Source organism: Thalassophryne amazonica, chromosome 10 (genome assembly GCF_902500255.1).
Source record: "Thalassophryne amazonica chromosome 10, fThaAma1.1, whole genome shotgun sequence".
NCBI classification, from domain to species: domain Eukaryota; kingdom Metazoa; phylum Chordata; class Actinopteri; order Batrachoidiformes; family Batrachoididae; genus Thalassophryne; species Thalassophryne amazonica.
In genome coordinates this window covers 114,681,440-114,707,230 of record NC_047112.1, presented here as the reverse complement: position 1 = coordinate 114,707,230, position 25,791 = coordinate 114,681,440, and the positions used below count along the sequence as shown (strand labels likewise).

At 41.6% G+C, this 25,791-nt stretch overlaps 1 protein-coding gene across 2 annotated transcripts in view; it reads right to left on the bottom strand.

Annotated features, from left to right (window-relative positions):
• Positions 1 to 9,127: 9,127 nt before the first annotated feature.
• med8 (mediator complex subunit 8) overlaps positions 9,128 to 25,791 on the bottom strand; it is a 49,519-nt gene continuing 32,855 nt past the window's right edge. For both annotated transcript variants that reach the window (XM_034180732.1, XM_034180733.1), the window contains 3 exons: positions 14,651 to 14,738; positions 14,336 to 14,575; positions 9,128 to 9,250 (listed from right to left, as the gene is read on the bottom strand). In XM_034180732.1, the coding sequence (XP_034036623.1) occupies positions 9,180 to 9,250; positions 14,336 to 14,575; positions 14,651 to 14,738 (399 nt within the window). In that variant the 3' untranslated portion in view covers positions 9,128 to 9,179. The remainder of the gene's footprint in view (positions 9,251 to 14,335; positions 14,576 to 14,650; positions 14,739 to 25,791) is intronic.

Here is a 25,791-nt window from a genome sequence, read left to right as displayed (position 1 = left end):
TTCAAGGGCATGTCCTCTTCAGCATAAGGCAACATGACCTCTTCAAGTATTTTGACATAACCAAACTGATCCATGATACCTGGTATGTGATATATAGGCCCAACACCATAGTAGGAGAAACATGCCCATATCATGATACTTGCACCACCATGCTTCACTGTCTTCACTGTGAACTGTGGCGTGAATTCAGAGTTTGGGGATCATCTCACAAACTGTCTGCGGCCCTTGGACCCAAAAAGAACAATTTTACTCTCATCAGTCCACAAAATATTCCTCCATTTCTCTTTAGGCCAGTTGATGTGTTCTTTGGCAAATTGTAACCTCTTCTGCACGTCTTTTATTTAACAGAGGGACTTTGCGGGGGATTCTTGCAAATAAATTAGCTTCACACAGGCGTCTTCTAACTGTCACAGCACTTACAGGTAACTCCAGACTGTCTTTGATCATCCTGGAGCTGATCAATGGGTGAGCCTTTGCCATTCTGGTTATTCTTCTATCCATTTTGATGGTTGTTTTCTGTTTTCTTCCACGCGTCTTTTTTTTTTTTTTTTTGTCCATTTTAAAGCATTGGAGATCATTGTAGATGAACAGCCTATAATTAGTCTGGGAAAATACAATAAACAGTCGTCACTATAAGCACAGCTTCATGGTTTCATTTGAGCTCCACTGTGTGGTTAGAACCCAAATATGTTCTACAGTGGAAATTCTTCATATTGCATATAGGCAAAGATTGACCCAGAATGCATTGCTTTGTAAACCGCCAGCGTGTTTCTTCCCGTTAGCTGATTTTCCCGTCGCATTCTTGAGTGCATGACCTACGTTTTGTTACGTGTCTATGGGAAAGCTGTGCAAGTTTATCCAATTTTGCAAGAGTGTGACCATGAAAGCTTCAAGAGGAAGTGACAGGACAGTTGCAGCGTGGACATGGGGATCAGAAGTCACTAGAAGTGACTACTTCAGCGTTAACCAGTTTACTGACTGTTGTCAAACACATCAAGCAGATGTTTAATCAAATCAATTTTATTTATATAGCGCCAAATCACAACAGTCGCCCCAAGGCACTTTATATTGTAAGGCAAAAGCCAAACAATAATTACAGAAAAACCCCAACGGTGAAAACGACCCCCTTTGAGCAAGCACTTGGCGACAGTGGGAAGGAAAACTCCCTCTTAACAGGAAGAAACCTTCAGCAGAACCAGGCTCAGGGAGGGGCAGTCTTCTGCTGGGACTGGTTGGGGCTGAGGGAGAGAACCAGGAAAAAGACATGCTGTGGAAAACAGCAGAGATCAATCACTAATGATTAAATGCAGAGTGGTGCAAACAGAGCAAAAAGAGAAAGAAACACTCAGTGCATCATGGGAACCCCCATGATGCACTGATGGGTTTAATGACCATCATGTGGAACCTGGAACTACTGAAGTTCCCAAAGCACTCATTGGACAGCAGGACAATGTCCGCCATGGCTGCTGTGGACCGCTTCAGGTAAAATCAGTGGGTTGTGGTTGTGTTTGAAGCTATTTGTTACAGTTTGTCCAGTCTGGGTGACACTTACTTCATGTATTTTTAAACTTTGTCTGTGCTTTTAGAAAAATGACTGCAAATCTCAGCAAATTCAGGCTAACAGCAGTGTGACAGAATTTACCTGTGCACTGCTCAGTGTGTGTGATGTGCACATACTCAGGGAAATGTTGCCATATGAAAGATCAATCAATCAATCAATTTTTTTTTTATATAGCGCCAAATCACAACAAACAGTTGCCCCAAGGCGCTTTATATTGTAAGGCAAGGCCATACAATAATGATGTAAAACCCCAACGGTCAAAACGACCCCCTGTGAGCAAGCACTTGGCTACAGTGGGAAGGAAAAACTCCCTTTTAACAGGAAGAAACCTCCAGCAGAACCAGGCTCAGGGAGGGGCAGTCTTCTGCTGGGACTGGTTGGGGCTGAGGGAGAGAACCAGGAAAAAGACATGCTGTGGAGGGGAGCAGAGATCGATCACTAATGATTAAATGCAGAGTGGTGCATACAGAGCAAAAAGAGAAAGAAACAGTGCATCATGGGAACCCCCCAGCAGTCTACGTCTATAGCAGCATAACTAAGGGATGGTTCAGGGTCACCTGATCCAGCCCTAACTATAAGCTTTAGCAAAAAGGAAAGTTTTAAGCCTAATCTTAAAAGTAGAGAGGGTGTCTGTCTCCCTGATCTGAATTGGGAGCTGGTTCCACAGGAGAGGAGCTTGAAAGCTGAAGGCTCTGCCTCCCATTCTACTCTTACAAACCCTAGGAACTACAAGTAAGCCTGCAGTCTGAGAGCGAAGCGCTCTATTGGGGTGATATGGTACTACGAGGTCCCTAAGATAAGATGGGACCTGATTATTCAAAACCTTATAAGTAAGAAGAAGAATTTTAAATTCTATTCTAGAATTAACAGGAAGCCAATGAAGAGAGGCCAATATGGGTGAGATATGCTCTCTCCTTCTAGTCCCCGTCAGCACTCTAGCTGCAGCATTTTGAATTAACTGAAGGCTTTTTAGGGAACTTTTAGGACAACCTGATAATAATGAATTACAATAGTCCAGCCTAGAGGAAATAAATGCATGAATTAGTTTTTCAGCATCACTCTGAGACAAGACCTTTCTGATTTTAGAGATATTGCGTAAATGCAAAAAAGCAGTCCTACATAGTTGTTTAATATGCGCTTTGAATGACATATCCTGATCAAAAATGACTCCAAGATTTCTCACAGTATTACTAGAGGTCAGGGTAATGCCATCCAGAGTAAGGATCTGGTTAGACACCATGTTTCTAAGATTTGTGGGGCCAAGAACAATAACTTCAGTTTTATCTGAGTTTAAAAGCAGGAAATTAGAGGTCATCCATGTCTTTATGTCTGTAAGACAATCCTGCAGTTTAGCTAATTGGTGTGTGTCCTCTGGCTTCATGGATAGATAAAGCTGGGTATCATCTGCGTAACAATGAAAATTTAAGCAATACCGTCTAATAATAGTGCCTAAGGGAAGCATATATAAAGTGAATAAAATTGGTCCTAGCACAGAACCTTGTGGAACTCCATAATTAACTTTAGTCTGTGAAGAAGATTCCCCATTTACATGAACAAATTGTAATCTATTAGACAAATATGATTCAAACCACCGCAGCGCAGTGCCTTTAATACCTATGGCATGCTCTAATCTCTGTAATAAAATTTTATGGTCAACAGTATCAAAAGCAGCACTGAGGTCTAACAGAACAAGCACAGAGATGAGTCCACTGTCCGAGGCCATAAGAAGATCATTTGTAACCTTCACTAATGCTGTTTCTGTACTATGATGAATTCTAAAACCTGACTGAAACTCTTCAAATAGACCATTCCTCTGCAGATGATCAGTTAGCTGTTTTACAACTACCCTTTCAAGAATTTTTGAGAGAAAAGGAAGGTTGGAGATTGGCCTATAATTAGCTAAGATAGCTGGGTCAAGTGATGGCTTTTTAAGTAATGGTTTAATTACTGCCACCTTAAAAGCCTGTGGTACATAGCCAACTAACAAAGATAGATTGATCATATTTAAGATCGAAGCATTAAATAATGGTAGGGCTTCCTTGAGCAGCCTGGTAGGAATGGGGTCTAATAAACATGTTGATGGTTTGGATGAAGTAACTAATGAAAATAACTCAGACAGAACAATCGGAGAGAAAGAGTCTAACCAAATACCGGCATCACTGAAAGCAGCCAAAGATAACGATACGTCTTTGGGATGGTTATGAGTAATTTTTTCTCTAATAGTTAAATTTTGTTAGCAAAGAAAGTCATGAACTCATTACTAGTTAAAGATAATGGAATACTCAGCTCAATAGAGCTCTGACTCTTTGTCAGCCTGGCTACAGTGCTGAAAGAAACCTGGGGTTGTTCTTATTTTCTTCAATTAGTGATGAGTAGAAAGATGTCCTAGCTTTACGGAGGGCTTTTTTATAGAGCAACAGACTCTTTTTCCAGGCTAAGTGAAGATCTTCTAAATTAGTGAGACGCCATTTCCTCTCCAACTTACGGGTTATCTGCTTTAAGCTACGAGTTTGAGAGTTATACCATGGAGTCAGACACTTCTGATTTAAAGCTCTCTTTTTCAGAGGAGCTACAGCATCCAAAGTTGTCTTCAATGAGGATGTAAAACTATTGACGAGATACTCTATCTCCCTTACAGAGTTTAGGTAGCTACTCTGCACTGTGTTGTTATATGGCATTAGAGAACATAAAGAAGGAATCATATCCTTAAACCTAGTTACAGCGCTTTCTGAAAGACTTCTAGTGTAATGAAACTTATTCCCTACTGCTGGGTAGTCCATCAGAGTAAATGTAAATGTTATTAAAAAATGATCAGACAGAAGGGAGTTTTCAGGGAATACTGTTAAGTCTTCTATTTCCATACCATAAGTCAGAACAAGATCTAAGATATGATTAAAGTGGTGGGTGGACTCATTTACTTTTTGAGCAAAGCCAATAGAGTCTAATAATAGATTAAATGCAGTGTTGAGGCTGTCATTCTCAGCATCTGTGTGGATGTTAAAATCGCCCACTATAATTATCTTATCTGAGCTAAGCACTAAGTCAGACAAAAGGTCTGAAAATTCACAGAGAAACTCACAGTAACGACCAGGTGGACGATAGATAATAACAAATAAAACTGGTTTTTGGGACTTCCAATTTGGATGGACAAGACTAAGAGACAAGCTTTCAAATGAATTAAAGCTCTGTCTGGTTTTTGATTAATTAATAAGCTGGAATGGAAGATTGCTGCTAATCCACCGCCCCGGCCCGTGCTACGAGCATTCTGACAGTTAGTGTGACTCGGGGGTGTGACTCATTTAAACTAACATATTCATCCTGCTGTAACCAGGTTTCTGTTAGGCAGAATAAATCAATATGTTGATCAATTATTATATCATTTACCAACAGGGACTTAGAAGAGAGAGACCTAATGTTTAATAGACCACATTTAACTGTTTTAGTCTGTGGTGCAGTAGAAGGTGCTATATTATTTTTTCTTTTGAATTTTTATGCTTAAATAGATTTTTGCTGGTTATTGGTAGTCTGGGAGCAGGCACCGTCTCTACGGGGATGGGGTAATGAGGGGATGGCAGGGGGGAGAGAAGCTGCAGAGAGGTGTATAAGACTACAACTCTGCTTCCTGGTCCCAACCCTGGATAGTCACGGTTTGGAGGATTTAAGAAAATTAGCCAGATTTCTAGAAATGAGAGCTGCTCCATCCAAAGTGGGATGGATGCCGTCTCTCCTAACAAGACCAGGTTTTCCCCAGAAGCTTTGCCAATTATCTATGAAGCCCACCTCATTTTTTGGACACCACTCAGACAGCCAGCAATTCAAGGAGAACATGCGGCTAAACATGTCACTCCCGGTCTGATTGGGGAGGGGCCCAGAGAAAACTACAGAGTCCGACATTGTTTTTGCAAAGTTACACACCGATTTAATGTTAATTTTAGTGACCTCCGATTGGCGTAACCGGGTGTCATTACTGCCGACGTGAATTACAATCTTACCAAATTTACGCTTAGCCTTAACCAGCAGTTTCAAATTTCCTTCAATGTCGCCTGCTCTGGCCCCCGGAAGACAATTGACTATGGTTGCTGGTGTCGCTAACTTCACATTTCTCAAAACAGAGTCGCCAATAACCAGAGTTTGATCCTCGGCGGGTGTGTCGTCGAGTGGGGAAAAACGGTTAGAAATGTGAACGGGTTGGCGGTGTACACGGGGCTTCTGTTTAGGGCTACGCTTCCTCCTCACAGTCACCCAGTCAGCCTGCTTTCCCGGCTGCTCGGGATCTGCCAGGGGGGAACTAACGGCAGCTAAGCTACCTTGGTCCGCACCGACTACAGGGGCCTGGCTAGCTGTAGAATTTTCCACGGTGCGGAGCCGAGTCTCCAATTCGCCCAGCCTGGCCTCCAAAGCTACGAATAAGCTACACTTATTACAAGTACCATTACTGCTAAAGGAGGCCGAGGAATAACTAAACATTTCACACCCAGAGCAGAAAAGTGCGGGAGAGACAGGAGAAGCCGCCATGCTAAATCGGCTAAGAGCTAGTAGCTACGCTAAGCTAGCGGATTCCTAAAAACACGCAAAGTGAATAATGTGTAAATAATTTAGAGGTGATTCAGCAGAATGAGTGCTTTAGTTAAGGCACGTAAAGATTACACTGGGAAACAAATCGTAATCTAGATAACTAGATCAATCTAACTGCGCAGATTAAACAGCTAACAGATACAGAAAAACACCGCTGTGCTCCGGAACAGGAAGTGATACAATACCGCAGTGAGAGCCAACCACCAGTAGAGGCAAGATTTAGTCATCTTCAGCCTAACAACTGTCCCACTAATGTGAAACACACACAGTTCACCACGGCCTGTTTTTTGGAAGCTTTCCATATGTTCTTGCCCGTGGGCTTTCTTCAGAATGTCGACCTGGTCTGCGGATGCTAACGTGACCTTGTGCAGCTTTGAGCTGTCTCCACAGCGCATGTGCACGTGGCAGCTGACATGGCAAGATGTGTGTCCGGCTGGGGACAAAGGGGCACATATAGGTCAGCCATTCTGTGACAGCAACGCGTCCGCACAGAGCCAGGTCCCCCTCACACGTCAGCACGGATACTAACTCTTCTCTGTTTTTAAGCACTCTGACATTATCAGGCCACATCACGCTCAGCGGAACACAAACAGCAGCACGCTGCCTGGACCGCTGGGATCACAATGCTTTCAAATGCTGATTATAACAACAGACACTACCTCGGGTCCCAGACCCTCAGCCGCGCTGAACGGTTCCCCTGCTTCTTCACGTGGGTCCCATTTGGAGCATCAGAACGCCCCCTTAGCTGTTTGTCAGCACGCGGTCACACAACTCAGTTACATCTGTGGATGGCAGGCCTACAGATCAACAGTTGTTGAGGCAGCACTGGATTCAGGCTCTGACTTCACTTCACATAAAAAATAAAAATAAAAAATGACACTGCTGGACCTTGACCATCAACTTATCATGGTGGAGAGGTTTGTGTGTCCCTATGAACCTGTCTGGAGCCTTCATGCTCCTGGTAGGGCCTCCCATGGCAAACGCCTTGGTCTCAAGGGAGGGGCCAGACTAAGAATGGTTTGCAATGGCCCCATGAATAAACAAGGAAGAGGAAACGTGACCCGGCATGGAGGAAGCCCGGGGCTCCCGTCTGGCACTAGGCCTGGACAGAGGGCCCATCAGCGAGTGCCTAGGAGCCAAGCTTGCCACAGAGACTGGTTGGGCACAACCCAAAAAGACAACGTGGACTTTCCAGTTCCACCCTGTGGGCTCACTACCCACAGGAGTAACCGCTGGAGTCTGGTGTGCTGTCCCATGGGTGACAGTGAAAGTCGAGGGCCTCGATGGACAAAACCTGGGTGGCAGAGGCTAGCTCTGGGGGTGTGAAACATCACCTCCCTGTGGGGGAAGGAGCCAGAGCTTGTGCAGGAGGTGGCGTGTTACCAGATTGAAGAGGACCAATGCAAGTTCCGTCCTGGCCGTGGAACAACCAACCAGCTCTTCACTCTCACAAGGATCCTGGAGGGTGCCTGGGAGTATGCCCATCCAGTCTACATGTGTTTTGTGTACTTGAAGAAGAGATACTGTGGGAGGTGCTGCGGGAGTATGGCATGAGGGGTTCCAATCTCAGGGCCATCCAATCTTTGGACTCACAAAGCGAGAACTGTGCTCGAGTTCTTGGCAGTAAGTCGGACTTGTTTCCAGAGGTTGGCCTTCGCCAGGGCTGCACCTTGTATTGTTACCAATCCTGTTTGTGATATTCATGGTCAGGATATCTAGGCGTAGTCGGGTTTCCAGTTTGGTGGGCTCAGGGTCTCATCACTGCTTTTTGCAGATGATGTGGTCCTGTTGGCTTCATCAGCCGGTGACCTCCAGCACTCACTGGATCAGTTCACAGCCGAGTGTGAAGCGACTGGGATGAGGATCAGCACCTCTAAATCTGAACCCATGATTCTCAGCAGGAAGCCAATGGATTACCTAATAAGGGTAGGGAACGAGGTCTTGCTCCAAGTGAAGGAGTTCAAGGACCTTGAGGTCTTGTTTACGAGCAAGGGAAGAATGGAGCGTGAGATTGGCCGGAGAATCAGCACAGTAAAGACGGTATTGCATTCACTTTATTGTACTGTTGTGATGAAAAGGGAGCTGATCCAAAAGGTAAAGCTCTCAATCTACTGGTCAATCTTCATTCCTACTCTCACCTATGGTCAAGAGGGTTGGATCATGACTGAAAGAACTAGATCACAGGTACAAGCTCGCCAAAATGGGCTTCCTTAGGAGGGTGGCTGGTGTCTCCCTTAGAGTTACAGTGAGAAGCTCTGCCATGTGTGAGGAACTCAGAGTAGAGCTGCTGCTCCTTTGTATTGAAAGGAGCCAGCTGAGGTGGTTCGGGCATCTAGTAAGGTTGCCCCCTCGCTGCCTCCCTAGGAAGGTTTTGCAGGCACATCCAGCTGGGACGAGACCCTGGGGAAGACCCAGGACTAGGTGTATAGATTATATCTCCACACTGGCCTGGGAATGCCTCAGTTACGCACACAGTCAGAGGTGGTTAATGTGGCCCGGCAAAGAGAAGTCTGTTGTCCCTTGCTGGAGCTATTGCCCCATGACTTGGTCCCGGATAAGCAGTTGAAGATGATGATGATGATGATGGGCCCTGACAAAGGTCATTACCTCAAACATAATAGTTTTAAGAAGCTTTTATTTTGAAATACTGGCAGAGGACCTGGTCAATAAGGGGTTGGGGTCCTGGTGCCCCCTGCAGTATGCACTTAGCTGATCCAGATTTGTTTCCCGTCCGTTTGTGACTGTCCAAACTCAGTGGCACAGCTCATCAGGTGGAGCAGGACAAATGGAAAACATGCAGTCCTTCATGACCAGGACACAAACATAACTCTACTGCCATCTACTGGCTGAAATAGTGCACTTGAAGGATGCAATCAGGATGAAATCATTGTCTCAGTTTCATTAGTTAGTTTCATTTTGAAAAGAAGTAAAATAACATCACAGAGAGGTGAAGAACAACAACTATTGACAAATAACACAAAGGAGAAATATCCACGCTGGATAGGTGAGGGGTTGGAGGAGTTTGGAGGGGGCTCGGGTGAGGTCACCGGGTGTAGGGATGCATGGAGGCTGAGGCAGACTTTATGTTCGTCTTGATGCTGCTTGGCATTTTTCCTGAAAGACAAACACAAACACATCAACACTTCTGAAATCTTCAGACAAACACGATGAAACCAACAACAGTACGAGAGCAGTCACAGAAACAAGTGTGGACTCGTTGTGAGCAGTTACGCCAAGTGTGGGTTGGACACCAAAACACCTCTTGTGGAAACACCAGAGGACATGTCCAGCAGTTAGCTCTGTGGCAGCCTGATGCTGTAAATGCAGTCTGTGACGTGTGCTGACATTTTGTGGAAAACCGTTTCCGTCAGCTGTTCTAATTTTGTGACTGAGAACAGACGAGAGTAATGGTGAGTAGAATGACTGAGCTGGATGTGTAGAATGCTGAAAACAGTGCTAACTGAAGGAGCAGAGACCAGTTAGCTGTCCAAACTGACAGGACAGTCTGATGGCTTGTGCTGTAACCACGCATACCCGCCTGCCGAGCTCCGCCCACCAGTAGTCTGAACCACGACTTTCTACTGACCCAGTGTTGGTTTGATCACTTTGGACTCTCGAGAACAATGATCTGTGCCTCTAGTCCTTAAAGTGGGTGGTCCTTAGAGGATCTTGGTGACACCTGATCACACTCAAATTCAAGCTCGTCATCGACACATGAATTAGGGATGTCCGGTTCGAATTTGGTGAAAATCGATCAAGTTTCTTCAAACTATCGTGGGCACCAGAAGATACGACTGACGCACAGACAGACGGGATGCATTTCTACACCCTCCTCCTGGTCTTTGGCCCGGCTTTGGAATACAAGTACAGTCACAAGACAGTACATCTGGTCAGCTTCACCTCAGATCTGTGGGTTTCAGACTTCTGGCATTTACAACCAACAGTAACAATTTACTTTACTGCTGAAATTCTGGCCAGTTACTGTAACCCCCTTAAAAAAAACAAAACAAAACAAAAAAAAAACAATGGGGGGGGGGGGGGGTACACATTTGTTTACAGGCTGGTTAAAAAAGGCCATAAAGTTAAGCACACTTAGGGGTGTGGTCACTTTAAGTGACAGCCAATGAGCTGAGCTGCTGTGGGGTGTCGTTGCTATTGGACATAATATGGTTTGTAGTCTTAATGGATCATCTCAGATGTCTGTGCGGCAGCATTGGCATTGAGTGATATTAGCGTGCGATTTAATTTTGGGTGCTAAATAAATACTGTTAGCACTTTTAGTAGCGATCAGTATCTTGATCTATTAGGCTCCATTACTTAGGAAATAAGCAGGTCCTAATTTTTTAAATGCCCAAATAATTATGGTAACCACCACTCATTCCCCCCAAAAACATGATTTAAAATATATACTTTTGTTAAACTTCGGCCATATAAAGTTAAGTTTGCTGTAAGTTTGTCAGCTTAGCCTGTCAGTAATTTGTAGGCCACAGTTCTTGGATTTATTGGTTTACAGATTTTTCTGGGAGTCGAGGGCTAGGGTTAGTAGAAAAATAAATGGTCTGAAGAGTTGGTCAGTAAAAAAAAAAAAAAAAAAAAAAAATCATCATCATTAAATTATTGACCAGGTCCAAAGTTTTATGCATTTACTCTAATGAAAAAACAAAAATCTGCTGCATAGTTGTGGCATTTCATCTGAACGCTCCTTGATTTTTTGCCAGCTTTAAAATCAACTCAGTGACACAAAATCACAATTACGAAATCTTTGCAACTAATCCACAGTTCACACCATAGAAAAATGTGGAAGACTGATTTAAATGTTAATGTGTCGATGCAGCTTTTGGCCACCTAAGAGGTTTTCAATTTCAAGTTCAAGAGGTCAGAACAATGCATTAATGATGTGGGCCAAGTGTGTGAAGGCAGTCATTCCTGGTGGAGCCATGGAGCTATCCATGGATACACATGATAGAGGGAAAAATCAGATTGTTGGGCTGAAAATGAAAAAAAAAAAAAGAGGAAATCTACGTATCTGCAGAAAACTTGCATATCTGATGATGTCCAGGAGCTGAGTCTCAACTTCCACTGACATCCTCATCCCAATATTGGGGCTTCAAAAAACCTGCAGGTGATGTCTCACAGGGACAAAACCACATTTTCTCTCTCTCTTTCTCACTCTCACTCTCTCTCACTCACTCACATGGCAAACACGGTACCAGTACATTCAGCAGATTCTCACAAATCCAACGACACCAACCATTCATGATATGCACACTCTTAAGGCTATGAAATTGGGCTATTAGTAAAAAAAAAAAAAAAAAAATATATATATATATATATATATATATATATATATATATATATATATATATATATATATATAAGGGGGTGTTCACAATAATAGTAGTATTCAGTCAGTGAGTTCGTCAATTTCAACAGGTGTGAATCAGGTGTCCCCTATTTAAGGATGAAGCCAGCACCTGTTGAACATGCTTTTCTCTTTGAAAGCCTGAGGAAAATGGGACATTCAAGACATTGTTCAGCAGAACAGCGTAGTTTGATTAAAAAGTTGATTGGAGAGGGGAAAACTTATACGCAGGTGCAAAAAATTATAGGCTGTTCATCTACAGTGATCTAACAATGCTTTAAAAGGAAAAAAAAACAAACAAACAAAAAAAAACAGACACGTGGAAGAAAATGGAAAACAACCATCAAAATAGAAAGAAAAATAACCAGAATGGCAAAGGCTCACCCACTGATCAGCTCCAGGATGATCAAAGACAGTCTGAAGTGCTGTGACAGTTAGAAGACGCCTGTGTGAAGCTAATTTATTTGCAAGAATCCCCCGCAAAGTCCCTCTGTTAAATAAAAGACGTGTGCAGAAGAGGTTACAATTTGCCAAAGAACACATCAACTGGCCTAAAGAGAAATGGAGGAATATTTTGTGGACTGATGAGAGTAAAATTGTTCTTTTTGGGTCCAAGGGCCGCAGACAGTTTGTGAGACGACCCCCAAACACTGAATTCAAGCCACAGTTCACAGTGAAGACAGTGAAGCATGGTGGTGTAAGCATCATGACATGGGCATGTTTCTCGTACTATGGTGTTGGGCCTATATATCGTATACCAGGTATCATGGATCAGTTTGGATATGTCAAAATACTTGAAGATTGTCATGTTGCCAAGGACATGCCCTTGAAATGGGTGTTTCAACAAGACAATGACCCCAAGCACACTAGTAAACGAGCAAAATCTTGGTTCCAAACCAACAAAATTAATGCCTCACAGATGTGAAGAAATCATGAAAAAACTGTGGTTATACAACTAAATACTAGTTTAGTGATTCACAGGATTGCTAAAAAAGCAGTTTGAACATAATAGTTTTGAGTTTGTAGCATCAACAGCAGATGCTACTATTATTGTGAACACCCCCTTTTCTACTTTTTTTTACTAATAGCCCAATTTCATAGCCTTAAGAGTGTGCATATCATGAATGCTTGGTCTTGTTGGATTTGTGAGAATCTACTGAATCTACTGGTACCTTGTTTTCCATGTAACAATAAGAAATATACTCAAAACCTGGATTAATCTTTTTAGTCACATAGCACTGCTATTATTCTGAACACTACTGCATATATTTGCATTAATAGAACAAAAACATAGTTTTATGTCATATTTGCCACAGTCACCAGATCGCAGGTTTAATGCAATAACGTGACTGTCCTGAGTTGTAAATCTTGTCCACAAAATGGTGGGTCACAAATTCCTGACAATCCCTTTCAAATGATGACAGAAAACAGAAAAATACAGGGCTGTGAAATGAAAATTGTGAAATCCAAGGAAAATTTGTAGGGGGTCTGGGGGCACAGCCCTCCCTTTTCAGTATCAACAGGAAGAAAAAAAATCTCAAAAAAGTGCCTATTTAAATTATTCTAGATTCAACCTTTCATTGAATAGTCAATGATAATGTTGAAATAACAAAATATGACGTGGAAGTAGGACCTGGAATGATTTTCCTTTTAATTGTAAACCAAATTATGCATTAACTCAGAAGAATTAAACTACATGAACTTCATGACAACTGAAAACACCGTTAAAGCATTTCAAAACCACAGCTAAAGCTTGTAGAATATTTTTAGAATAATGGTAAAATATCAATAACATAGCTCATAGCAAAAAAGTTCACTTATGTTGTGTAAATTCCTGTAAGTCCATTCAAAGCCACAATGTCTTTATTTCAATGCAAGAAAGTCTACAATAATAAAATAATAATAATAAAAGTCACAATCTTGTCTAAAATCCTGTTTGAACAGCACAATGTTTATTTACCAGGGAGAGAAAAATTCTTACCGTGTTTCCTGATGACACAAGATGCAGTTTCGCTTTTCCTGTTTTTTTTAATCTTTGGGATGTGTTCATGAAGCCAGGGACAATTCCATGGATTCTTGTTTCCTTATCACACTTTTTCAAACAGTCTTTCTCGCCATCTTCCCTCTGTCTGATGTCGCTCCATGACACAGACATGCTGCAAAATTATTCTTTTAAACACTTGAGAGCTGTAAAAGTTTGTGATGTTCACAGGCTACTTTTTAGCTTAAGCATCTTGCAGCAGCCACACAGCGTTGTCGTAGCAACCAACTAGTCCCGCTTTACGACAACTGTCATAACAGCCACACTTTGAGGGAGACATTTTTCTCCGTGGAGTTCCGCAGACACTGATCTGTATCTGTTATACAGATCAGTGTCTGCGGATTTATAAAACTTGCACGATGTAAAAAAAAACAAAACACTTTGCGATAGGCATTTTAAAAACTCAGTGATGATCACAATTACAGAGTACAACACTAACAACACCCCGCAATGATGAAATCCACGGAATTCCTTGAATCCGGGGAGTTTTCACAACCCTGAAATACTGTGGAAAGGATCTCCGTGTTCCCCTCTAGTTCTTATTCATCTCTCTGTGTGGCACAAGCAGTTAACAAGAAGGATCCTAGTTCCAGGACACCCTTTCCCTATTCTCTTTGTGCCAGAACAACATGAGAATCCATACTGGATCCAACCCACTGTGGTGACCCAAACAAAAAGGGAGAAGCCAAAAGCAATTAGCAACATCAACACTAGCAACACCAGCAAAACATGTTTTTGTTTTCTACCATTATATTTCACCAAAACCTAACTGGGGAGTGTGTTATAGGTCTGCTACCTGGTTGTCCTTGCTGTTGTGGAACCACAGGTCCTGCAATCCCTGACTGCTGCCCTGAGCCACCACCAATGGTGACTTGTTGTAAGGTTGGACCGCCACTTATCATTGGTCCTTGTCCCGCATGACTAGGGGCCACTGGTCCTGGGGGTCTACATTTTGAAAGCCCCTTTCCAAAGGCAACTGCTCCAACCAATGCACTGGTGTCAGCGGGGTTAAAAGATGGCTTGTTTTGCCGTAGAGCTGGGAAAGAAAAAAAAAGTATAAAAAAATATTTTCACATGCAAAAACAGGTTAAGATGATGATGATCCATTTACCTGCAGCTTCCATGTCTTTGTCATCACGAGGATTGTTCAGCTTTTCCAACAAATTAGAGCACAGCTTATTCAACGTCTGGATCTGTTTCTGTGGAGGAAAATGTCACCAGAAGACTTAATAACATCAATAACATATATTAACTGATGTACATAAAGTGTACATCAGTTAATGAAGGTATGCTTCATTTACCAAGTCCACATCACCAGCCAAGGTTTTGCTTTACGCTAACTCAAGGACCACAACTCTGACAAACAATGCACAAAGTCTTTCAACATTGACCAACGCCACCAGATGAATGAGAAGCCTGCAAACACTCATTTCATTTGTTTCAGTATCACTAAAGCTTCTCCTGGACAATCCAGAGGGATGCACCAAAAGATTACCAGAAGGATAAACGGGACAAATTCCAGTATAGTCCAGTCACACAACATGGTGAACAAAGCACAACCCCAAAATCAGAATAAGATTGGACAGTATGGAAAATGGGGGGAAAAAGAGCAGCAGTGATTCTGACGTTGACATTTATTTAATTACAGACAGGACAACACAAAGAGGTTTCCTTTTTTTTGTGATCAACTTATTTTGAGCCGTTCTGTTAGGCTGATCCTCCTGCTGGGATGTTAGACATTTCAAGTTCTCGTAGGTGATTCTCCAGTCAATTGTGAACCACCAAATGTAGGCTGTGAAACAGCAGACGGTGGGGAAAGCTCCAAGGGTTTGCAGCACTGGAGCTGAGCTCCTCCAGGCAAATGGAGATGCTGTTCTCCTGGCATTGCAAGCAGTTTTTGTTTCAATTTGGGGACAGAGGTATCATCCCAAAAGACTGGAAGAAAGGAGTTGTTGTCCCAGTCTGGAAAGGAAAGGGTGATCTATGGACTGGAACAACTAAAGTGGTATCACACTGCTCTCTGTGCTGGAGAAGGTGCTTGGGAGAATTATTCTACATAGGATTTTATTTCCAGTTACTTGCTGCTCAGTCTGACTTCACACCCAAAAAGTCAACCATCAACCACATTTTAATAAGTGTGATTTTGGCCATGGTTCTTTGCAGCCTATGTTGATTTGTATGATTCAGTTGATTGGACTGCTCTATGGGAAATCCTGAGAATTTGTGGGATCTCCAAGAACACTGAGTGCTGTAAAGAGTGGAGGCAGAGACACTGAATTTCTCCCAGGGAAAACTGGCGTTCATCAGGGTTGTGTTCTAACTCCTACACTGTTCCAAGCATGCATGGACTGGATGTTGTCAGGTTGTGGAGACCAGTGCCTTAGGTGCTTTTAAAGTTTAAATGACTTCGACTTCATGGACAATACGGTGATCTTTGCAGAATCAAGGAATACTTAGACTGCAGTACTTGAGAAGCTGAATAAGGAATCAGAGTGTGTGGGTTTGCAAGTTTCCTGGTGAAGATTCAGGCTTTTAATGGCTTACTGGGCTCAACCATCAGAAGTGTATCTGTATGTGGTAAAAGTGTTGAACTTGTTGTAGAGACATTCACTTATCTCAGCAGCAGCTTTCACATCTCCGGGTCCTCAGCCTTTGAGATCGAGATGTGCCGAGCCGAGGGAGGACTGAACAACATGACGTGATTGATCGGATCATGACAGCTAGTACAGTCTCACAGCACCCGGGGGTTTAGGCCACAATCCCGGACTGAGCGGGTACGACGGTCAAGGGTGATGGCACAGACCTAACTGATTTGAAAATACCCACATGTACGGACATGTACAAGCACCCAGCTTGACCAGCAGAGCGTCTTCTGTTAAGCTGTGAGGAAGTGGCAGGTGAGAATTTAAAAATAATTTGTGATGCTACAGCACTGTGAATGTTCGGCTAACATTAGCCTAGCCTGTTAGCTGCTCAATTAACCGAGCTGGTGAACGCCTTAATTTGAATATGGGTCTCGGTAGACCTCCAGTCTATTTTTTATTCTTTACCAACTGAAGCTACAGCTTGTTTTGTTACTCCTGAGGCCATGAAAACTCAACTTGAAATAACTTAGGTCCGGGGGTGTTTGTCCGTTTCTTTTCTTTTTCTTTTTAAATGTTTATTGTTTTTTATATTCTAAGAAATATATACATTTTTTATTTGTCCTTTCATTTGTCCCACAGACACACTTCAGAAACTCCCAGTGATACATCTGGAGTCCAGCTGGGACACCAGAGGCCAAAACCAACAGAGAGATATCTGATTAAATGTCTCGAGCAAACCAACCCCTGTTTTTAAATGAATTAAAAGGTTTTTAAATCGCAGTGTATTGTATTAATTGTTCCCTTAAAGACTTTGTTTTAATTTATATTTTAACATTAAATGAATGAACCACTAAACATGCCCATGAGGTCAAAGGTCAGTCAGGAAATTTGTACAGGCAAAAGCCTGCCCCTGCTGTCCATTTTAAAACATTCATGCTCACTAGTTAATTACATATCAACAGCTGGAACAACTGAGAAATCAGTTGTTCCAGCACAGCCTCTTAAAAAGCATTGATAATTAATACAACTGTCCCCTTTTTTATAGTTTAGTTTTAGTTCACTTTTGAGGAGTCACGTACTTTTTTGTTGTTGTTGTTTCTGATCACACTGTAATTGGTTTGAATGTACTCTGAAGGCATAAATATTCTGTCTCAGATAACCCACGCGGATCCTCTTTGTCTTAAAACTTTATTTTAGTGTACGTTGAGTGGTTGTAAGATGGTAGCATCAGCAGCTACATCATTTAGTCCTTTTACTCGCACTGCGCATGCCCTGTCGGCTTGTTCTCTAGTTTCTAAGAGAGCGTGACAGCGTCGCGAACAGGCCTGGCATACGTATTACAGTGTAAAGTGGAGGCTCGTGTACAAAGAATTCACTTAATCATTTCAAACCCAATGCAAAGACCACAATTAAAATACAGATTCATGTCTGTGGATATGTGTGTCAAAAAAAAGATGCAGCTGATCAGTGAACTTAAGTCCGCACCGTCAGGCTGCTTCAAAATGCTGTCACACGCGCGATGTCTCATTCAATCAATCAATCAATTCAATCAATTTTATTTATATAGCGCCAAATCATAACAAACAGTTGCCCCAAGGCGCTTTATATTGTAAGGCACTTGGCGACAGTGGGAAGGAAAAACTCCCTTTTAACAGGAAGAAACCTCCAGCAGAACCAGGCTCAGGGAGAGGCAGTCTTCTGCTGGGACTGGTTGGGGCTGAGGGAGAGAACCAGGAAAAAGACATGCTGTGGAGGGGAGCAGAGATCAATCACTAATGATTAAATGCAGAGTGGTGCATACAGAGCAAAAAGAGAAAGAAACACTCAGTGCATCATGGGAACCCCCCAGCAGTCTAAGTCTATAGCAGCATAACTAAGGGATGGTTCAGGGTCACCTGATCCAGCCCTAACTATAAGCTTTAGCAAAAAGGAACGTTTTAAGCCTAATCTTAAAAGTAGAGAGGGTGTCTGTCTCCCTGATCTGAATTGGGAGCTGGTTCCACAGGAGAGGAGCCTGAAAGCTGAAGGCTCTGCCTCCCATTCTACTCTTACAAACCCTAGGAACTACAAGTAAGCCTGCAGTCTGAGAGCAAAGCGCTCTATTGGGGTGATATGGTACTATGAGGTCCCTAAGATAAGATGGGACCTGATTATTCAAAACCTTATAAGTAAGAAGAAGAATTTTAAATTCTATTCTAGAATTAACAGGAAGCCAATGAAGAGAGGCCAATATGGGTGAGATAGGCTCTCTCCTTCTAGTCCCCGTTAGTACTCTAGCTGCGGCATTTTGAATTAACTTAAGGCTTTTCAGGGAACTTTTAGGACAACCTGATAATAATGAATTACAATAGTCCAGCCTAGAGGAAATAAATGCATGAATTAATTTTTCAGCATCACTCTGAGACAAGACCTTTCTAATTTTAGAGATGTTGCGTAAATGCAAAAAAGCAGTCCTACATATTTGTTTAATATGCGCATTGAATGACATATCCTGATCAAAAATGACTCCAAGATTTCTCACAGTAGTACTAGAGGTCAGGGTAATGCCATCCAGAGTAAGGATCTGGTTAGACACCATGTTTCTAAGATTTGTGGGGCCAAGTACAATAACTTCAGTTTTATCTGAGTTTAAAAGCAGGAAATTAGAGGTCATCCATGTCTTTATGTCTGTAAGACAATCCTGCAGTTTAGCTAATTAGTGTGTGTCCTCTGGCTTCATGGATAGATAAAGCTGGGTATCATCTGCGTAACAATGAAAATTTAAGCAATGCCGTCTAATAATACTGCCTAAGGGAAGCATGTATAAAGTGAATAAAATTGGTCCTAGCACAGAACCTTGTGGAACTAAATATGATTCAAACCACCACAGCGCAGTGCCTTTAATACCTATGGCACGCTCTAATCTCTGTAATAAAATTTTATGGTCAACAGTATCAAAAGCAGCACTGAGGTCTAACAGAACAAGCACAGAGATGAGTCCACTGTCTGAGGCCATAAGAAGATCATTTGTAACCTTCACTAATGCTGTTTCTGTACTATGATGAATTCTAAAACCTGACTGAAACTCTTCAAATAGACCATTCCTCTGCAGATGATCAGTTAGCTGTTTTACAACTACCCTTTCAAGAATTTTTGAGAGAAAAGGAAGGTTGGAGATTGGCCTATAATTAGCTAAGATAGCTGGGTCAAGTGATGGCTTTTTAAGTAATGGTTTAATTACTGCCACCTTAAAAGCCTGTGGTACATAGCCAACTAATAAAGATAGATTGATCATATTTAAGATCGAAGCATTAAATAATGGTAGGGCTTCCTTGAGCAGCCTGGTAGGAATGGGGTCTAATAGACATGTTGATGGTTTGGATGAAGTAACTAATGAAAAGAACTCAGACAGAACAATCGGAGACAAAGAGTCTAACCAAATATCGGCATCACTGAAAGCAGCCAAAGATAACGATACGTCTTTGGGATGGTTATGAGTAATTTTTTCTCTAATAGTTAAAATTTTATTAGCAAAGAAAGTCATGAAGTCATTACTAGTTAAAGTTAAAGGAATACTTGGCTCAATAGAGCTCTGACTCTGTCAGCCTGGCTACAGTGCTGAAAAGAAACCTGGGGTTGTTCTTATTTTCTTCAATTAGTGTCCTAGCTTTACGGAGGGCTTTTTTTATAGAGCAACAGACTCTTTTTCCAGGCTAAGTGAAGATCTTCTGAATTAGTGAGACGCCATTTCCTCTCCAACTTACGGGTTATCTGCTTTAAGCTGCGAGTTTGTGAGTTATACCACAGAGTCAGGCACTTCTGATTTAAAGCTCTCTTTTTCAGAGGAGCTACAGCATCCAAAGTTGTCTTCAATGAGGATATAAAACTATTGACGAGATACTCTATCTCACTTACAGAGTTTAGGTAGCTACTCTGCACTGTGTTTGTATATGGCATTAGAGAACATAAAGAAGGAATTATATCCTTAAACCTAGTTACAGCACTTTCTGAAAGACTTCTAGTGTAATGAAACTTATTCCCCACTGCTGGGTAGTCCATCAGAGTAAATGTAAATGTTATTAAGAAATGATCAGACAGAAGGGAGTTTTCAGGGAATACTGTTAAGTCTTCAATTTCCATACCATAAGTCAGAACAAGATCTAAGATATGATTAAAGTGGTGGGTGGACTCATTTACATTTTGAGCAAAGCCAATTGAGTCTAATAATAGATTAAATGCAGTGTTGAGGCTGTCATTCTCAGCATCTGTGTGGATGTTAAAATCGCCCACTATAATTATCTTATCTGAGCTAAGCATTAAGTCAGACAAAAGGTCTGAAAATTCACAGAGAAACTCACAGTAACGACCAGGTGGACGATAGATAATAACAAATAAAACTGGTTTTTGGGACTTCCAATTTGGATGGACAAGACTAAGAGTCAAGCTTTCAAATGAATTAAAGCTCTGTCTGGGTTTTTGATTAATTAATAAGCTGGAATGGAAGATTGCTGCTAATCCTCCACCTCGGCCCGTGCTATGAGCATTCTGGCAGTTAGTGTGACTCGGGGGAGTTGACTCATTTAAACTAACATATTCATCCTGCTGTAACCAGGTTTCTGTAAGGCAGAATAAATCAATATGTTGATCAATTATTATATCATTTTCTAACAGGGACTTAGAAGAGAGAGACCTAATGTTTAATAGACCACATTTAACTGTTGTAGTCTGTGGTGCAGTTGAAGGTCCTTATACCTGTATCTCTCATTCCCTTATCTCTGTTATTCCTTGGCGCGCCTTAGCATTGTCTCACGCACCGTTTACCAGGACCACAGCTCGCCGCCCGTTTCTTCTCTTAATCCCTAGGGTCTAATAACGTCAGCATGTACCGTTAATAGCCCAAACAGGACACCGACCGTTGTATTCTTAAACATCTTTTTCTTTTTTCTTAAACATCTCACAACTTAACAAAAAACATGCACTGTCACCAGCAACACAAACAATAACAGTAGCAACTCCCTGTTCAGCAAAAGTTCTATTAGGAAAACCTCATCAACATCAGTCTGTTAATTTACGCACCAGAACCTTAAGAGCACCTCCATCAAACTCTGGACTCCAATTTCATGAGCCTAAGCCCGGCAGAAATGTAAGAAAAAGGTTTTCTGCTCACCTTTTTAGTTGTGGCCACGACAGTCCAGAGTTGAAGGAACCACCCGTCAGATTCAGTAAAACTGCCGTGGATTTTCACCAAATCTTACTCAAAGTGCACGTCTTCCTGGATTTCGGCACCACTGTTTTGGGTCAGAATTCTCAATTTTTACCAGGCTGTCAGAGGGCGCACTCAGAATACTCAAAAACTGATGGAAACAGGCTACAATTTTAGATGTTGTATTATATAGATGCCTTCATTGGGGAGGTGATGGTCTAGTGGTTAAAACGTTGGGCTTGAGACCAAATTATTTCAAATCCCAGCCTGACTGTAAAATCAGTTGCTCCCGGTGTGTAGTGGGCACCTCACATCGGGGTGAATGCGAGGCACAGATGTGTAAATCGCTTTGAGCGTCTGATGCAGATGGAAAAGCGCTTTATGAATGCAGTCCAATTACCATTTCACTGAATAGCTCATGACTACATCAGCTGACAACCCACCCACTCTGCCTGCTGCTTAGGACCTGCACTCCAGCTCCGCCTCCAGATGGGCAGGCCATTCCCCTCAATGTGGATCAGTAAAGTCGTGTGATTATGGTTGAAAGATGCTGCAATTTGACCTTTATCTGCGGTGAGTGCACACGCTGTATTAAACGGTACATATAAAAGTAAAACTGTGTTGTGTTCGTGTAGCGTGATAAGGATATCAATAGGCTTTTTGCTTAACGATTCCCTTATCGGTCCTTCAGAGCAGCCATTGTTTTTGAGGGTCTTTGTCAGGAAAATGATCATTTCTCTACGCTGATTGCAGACCCTGCAGTAGATCTGTAATCCACTGGGCCACTGGACTTTATCTTAATTTTTCCCAGCTAAAACCCTAAAGAACATATGTCTGTGAGTAATATTTACCTTTTTTACGTTAAACCGACCTGTTATGGTCTTCTGAAACAGTTGATAGATGTATTCTATAACTTAAAAACGGGACCAATGCTAGCGCGTTAGCATGTCTATGGCGTTTTCAATGTTAAAGTTAGCACTAGCGGTTGGCATTTCAGCACGTTTGTGTGCATTTGTTTTCTGTATAATAATTATTGGCTCAGCGCTTGTTGTTGTTGTAAAAGAGTCAAATGTATTAAAAATTGTAATTTTTTTTCATATAATAGCAATAGCAACAACAACAACAATAGTAATAATAACTCTTCAGAAGCAGCAAGCCCACTTCTTAACTCCTCCCAAAGCCATTAAAATATGTCAATTATGACTGAGTCACTTTTGTGCAGATTAAAGTCACTAAGTGGGATCTTGTCTTGCGGCAGTCAAGAAACAAGAATCATCCTCCGTTCCGTTGGCACAGCTTCAAATGCTACGCGGCTCCAGTCAGAATTAATAACTTCAAAACAAATATCCCCTTTAAATAAAATGACACCTCTTTCCAAACACTGTACAGAAAATAAACTACAATCGACTAAAACTTTTTTTTTTCTTCCCAAAATGAGACGTCCTGTGTTCTTTATGAATTAAACTGACGCTGACGTGCAGCACAGCCAGCTGCAAGAGCTCAGCTCAGAGGTATGGAAAGACATTCATGCCAATGTCTGAAAGTAAATGCTTTTGACAAAAAACTACAGATTTTGTTTTTCTCTATTTATATTCAGAGAGCCACCATGTAGACTTTATTATGTCCAGAGTTTAAGGATCCAGTGACCAATTTCATAATTATTTACTTTAAGACTAAAAATGTTGTTGACATAGAAAACCTTTAAAACCTATTCACAGAGAAAATTCACAAGCGGTATTGATAAGGGAATCGATAAAGAATCGCATCAATAAGGGTATCGATATTGATAAAATCTTATCAATACCCATCCCTAACCACGTTCCATGCTCCCGCAGAATCTTGCGCACATTGAAATGTATGTTGTCAATGCGTGGAGCATGCATTTGGCCGTTTCCGTCACCGATCTTCGGCAATGTTCTTTAGCATCTTTAAATGCGTGGGAAGCTGCAGGAAACAAAGACGAACAAGACGCAAATCTTACAGAACACTTTGAAACTCGAACTGAAATATGTTCAAACTACAGTAGTGTTCAGAATAATAGTAGTGCTATGTGACTAAAAAGATTCATCCAGGTTTTGAGTATATTTCTTATTGTTACATGGGAAACAAGGTACCAGTAGATTCAGTAGATTCTCACAAATCCAACAAGACCAAGCATTCATGATTTGCACACTCTTAAGGCTATGAAATTGGGCTATTAGTAAAAAAAAAGTAGAAAAGGGGGTGTTCACAATAATAGTAGCATCTGCTGTTGACGCTACAAACTCAAAACTATTATGTTCAAACTGCTTTTTTAGCAATCCTGTGAATCACTCCTCTTCAGCATAAGGCAACATGACCTCTTCAAGTATTTTGACATATCCAAACTGATCCATGATACCTGGTACATGTCCTTTATTTAACAGAGGGACTTTGCGGGGGATTCTTGCAAATAAATTAGCTTCACACAGGCGTCTTCTAACTGTCACAGCACTTACAGGTAACTCCAGACTGTCTTTGATCATCCTGGAGCTGATCAGTGGGTGAGCCTTTGCCATTCTGGTTATTCTTCTATCCATTTTGATGGTTGTTTTCCATTTTCTTCCACGTGTCTCTGGTTTTTTGTCCATTTTAAAGCACTGGAGATCATTGTAGATGAACAGCCTATAATTTTTTTGCACCTGCGTATACGTTTTCCCCTCTCCAATCAATTTTTTAATCAAACTACACTGTTCTTCTGAACAATGTCTTGAACGTCCCATTTTCTTCAGGCTTTCAAAGAGAAAAGCATGTTCAACAGGTGCTGGCTTTATCCTTAAACAGGGGACACCTGAGTCACACCTGTTTGTTCCACAAAATTGACGAACTCACTGAATGCCACACTACTATTATTGTGAACACCCCCTTTTCTACTTTTTTTTACTAATAGCCCAGTTTCATAGCCTTAAGAGTGTGCATATCATGAATGCTTGGTCTTGTTGAATTTGTGAGAATCTGCTGAATCTACTGGTACCTTGTTTCCCATGTAACAATAAGAAATGTACTCAAAACCTGGATTTATCTTTTTGGTCACATAGCACTACTATTATTCTGAACACTACTGTACATCCACCCAAACCCGGACAACAACCAGGAAAGAGTTTTGCTAAAGGAATTGGCCAGAAGAGGAAGCTTAGTGATGATGAGTTAAGGGAGACAGACAGGCTATATGAAAGAAACATGAGGAAGAGAGGTTTTGTACCAACCTGGCCACAGAAATGGCCGTGGCTTGGTCATGACCAAGAGAAGAATGAGGTTTTCTGGCAAATCTGCAGGGCCTGTCCGTCGTATGCTGACAAGTATATGCTTGGTCCTGGTAGACCCTGGCTGTTTTGAAACTAGTTTAAAAGTCTAACCAGCTTGCCTTTGTAGAAACCCCACGGTGACAACATTAGCAAAGGAGCCAAGCATATTTTTTTTTCAATTTTTAGATCTATAACTCTAATCCAGACAAGGCATACTTTTTAGTTTTGATATGGACCTACATGTGTATTTTACATTTCTGACTGTGAGTTAGCCAACTCTAAGGGTTGCTAAAAAATGGCCTCTAAATTTTATGGGAGTCACTATTTTTTACACTTTCATTCTTTTTCTGGATTGGTTTATATTATATAGGCAGTTTTATTTGCAGGAATTCACGGTGGACTATCATGAACTCTCACGTGCAAAACCATGGGCCAGTGCTCCTACACTGTGGGCCACTAACTTCTAAATTCTATTGGCCCTGTGGGCCAGTGGGGCAAACTGGTTTATGTCAAGCTCTGAATTATGTTTTTAAATGTTTGGATGACATAGCCATCCTTAGCCTATTGCACAAAGACACATGTACACCAGCTTATCACTCAGAAATAGAGAATTTCGTTCAGTTGTGTGACAGCAACCATTTATCTTAAATATTTCTAAGACTAAGGAGATGGTCTTGGACCCTAGGTCTGTAGGGGACCAAAGTCTGGTGGTCATACACAACACACATATAAGCCAGGTTTGCTCATACAAGTACCTAGGAGGAGACATGAAGGTATTATTAGTATTATATGGCGGTCGCAAATTAGCCATGAGACATACTGCCCCAACAATCTAAGCTCCCCCCCCCCACACACACAGACACACACACAGTTTATTTTAATATTTTTTACTTCAAGAAGAGTGAGTAAGTATTGTCTTGATATTACAAATGACCCGTATTGCCATTTTTTTGAAGAACAGTAAGTGATTTTACTGAACTCATGTAATTATTGACCCAGATGTCTACAAAGTAATTCATCCGGTAAGACAATGGAACATTATAGGATGTGGAGTGATTTACTATTTTATGATCCAGAACATGTTTTGCTTTGTTTAACATTGAAATCCTTCTTGATAATTTGTTGTTGGTTTATTGATTTTCTCGTCTATTCTTACCCCAAGGAATTTATTTTTATGAATCCTTTCAATTTGCACCCAATCTATCTGTATTTGCACTTCCTC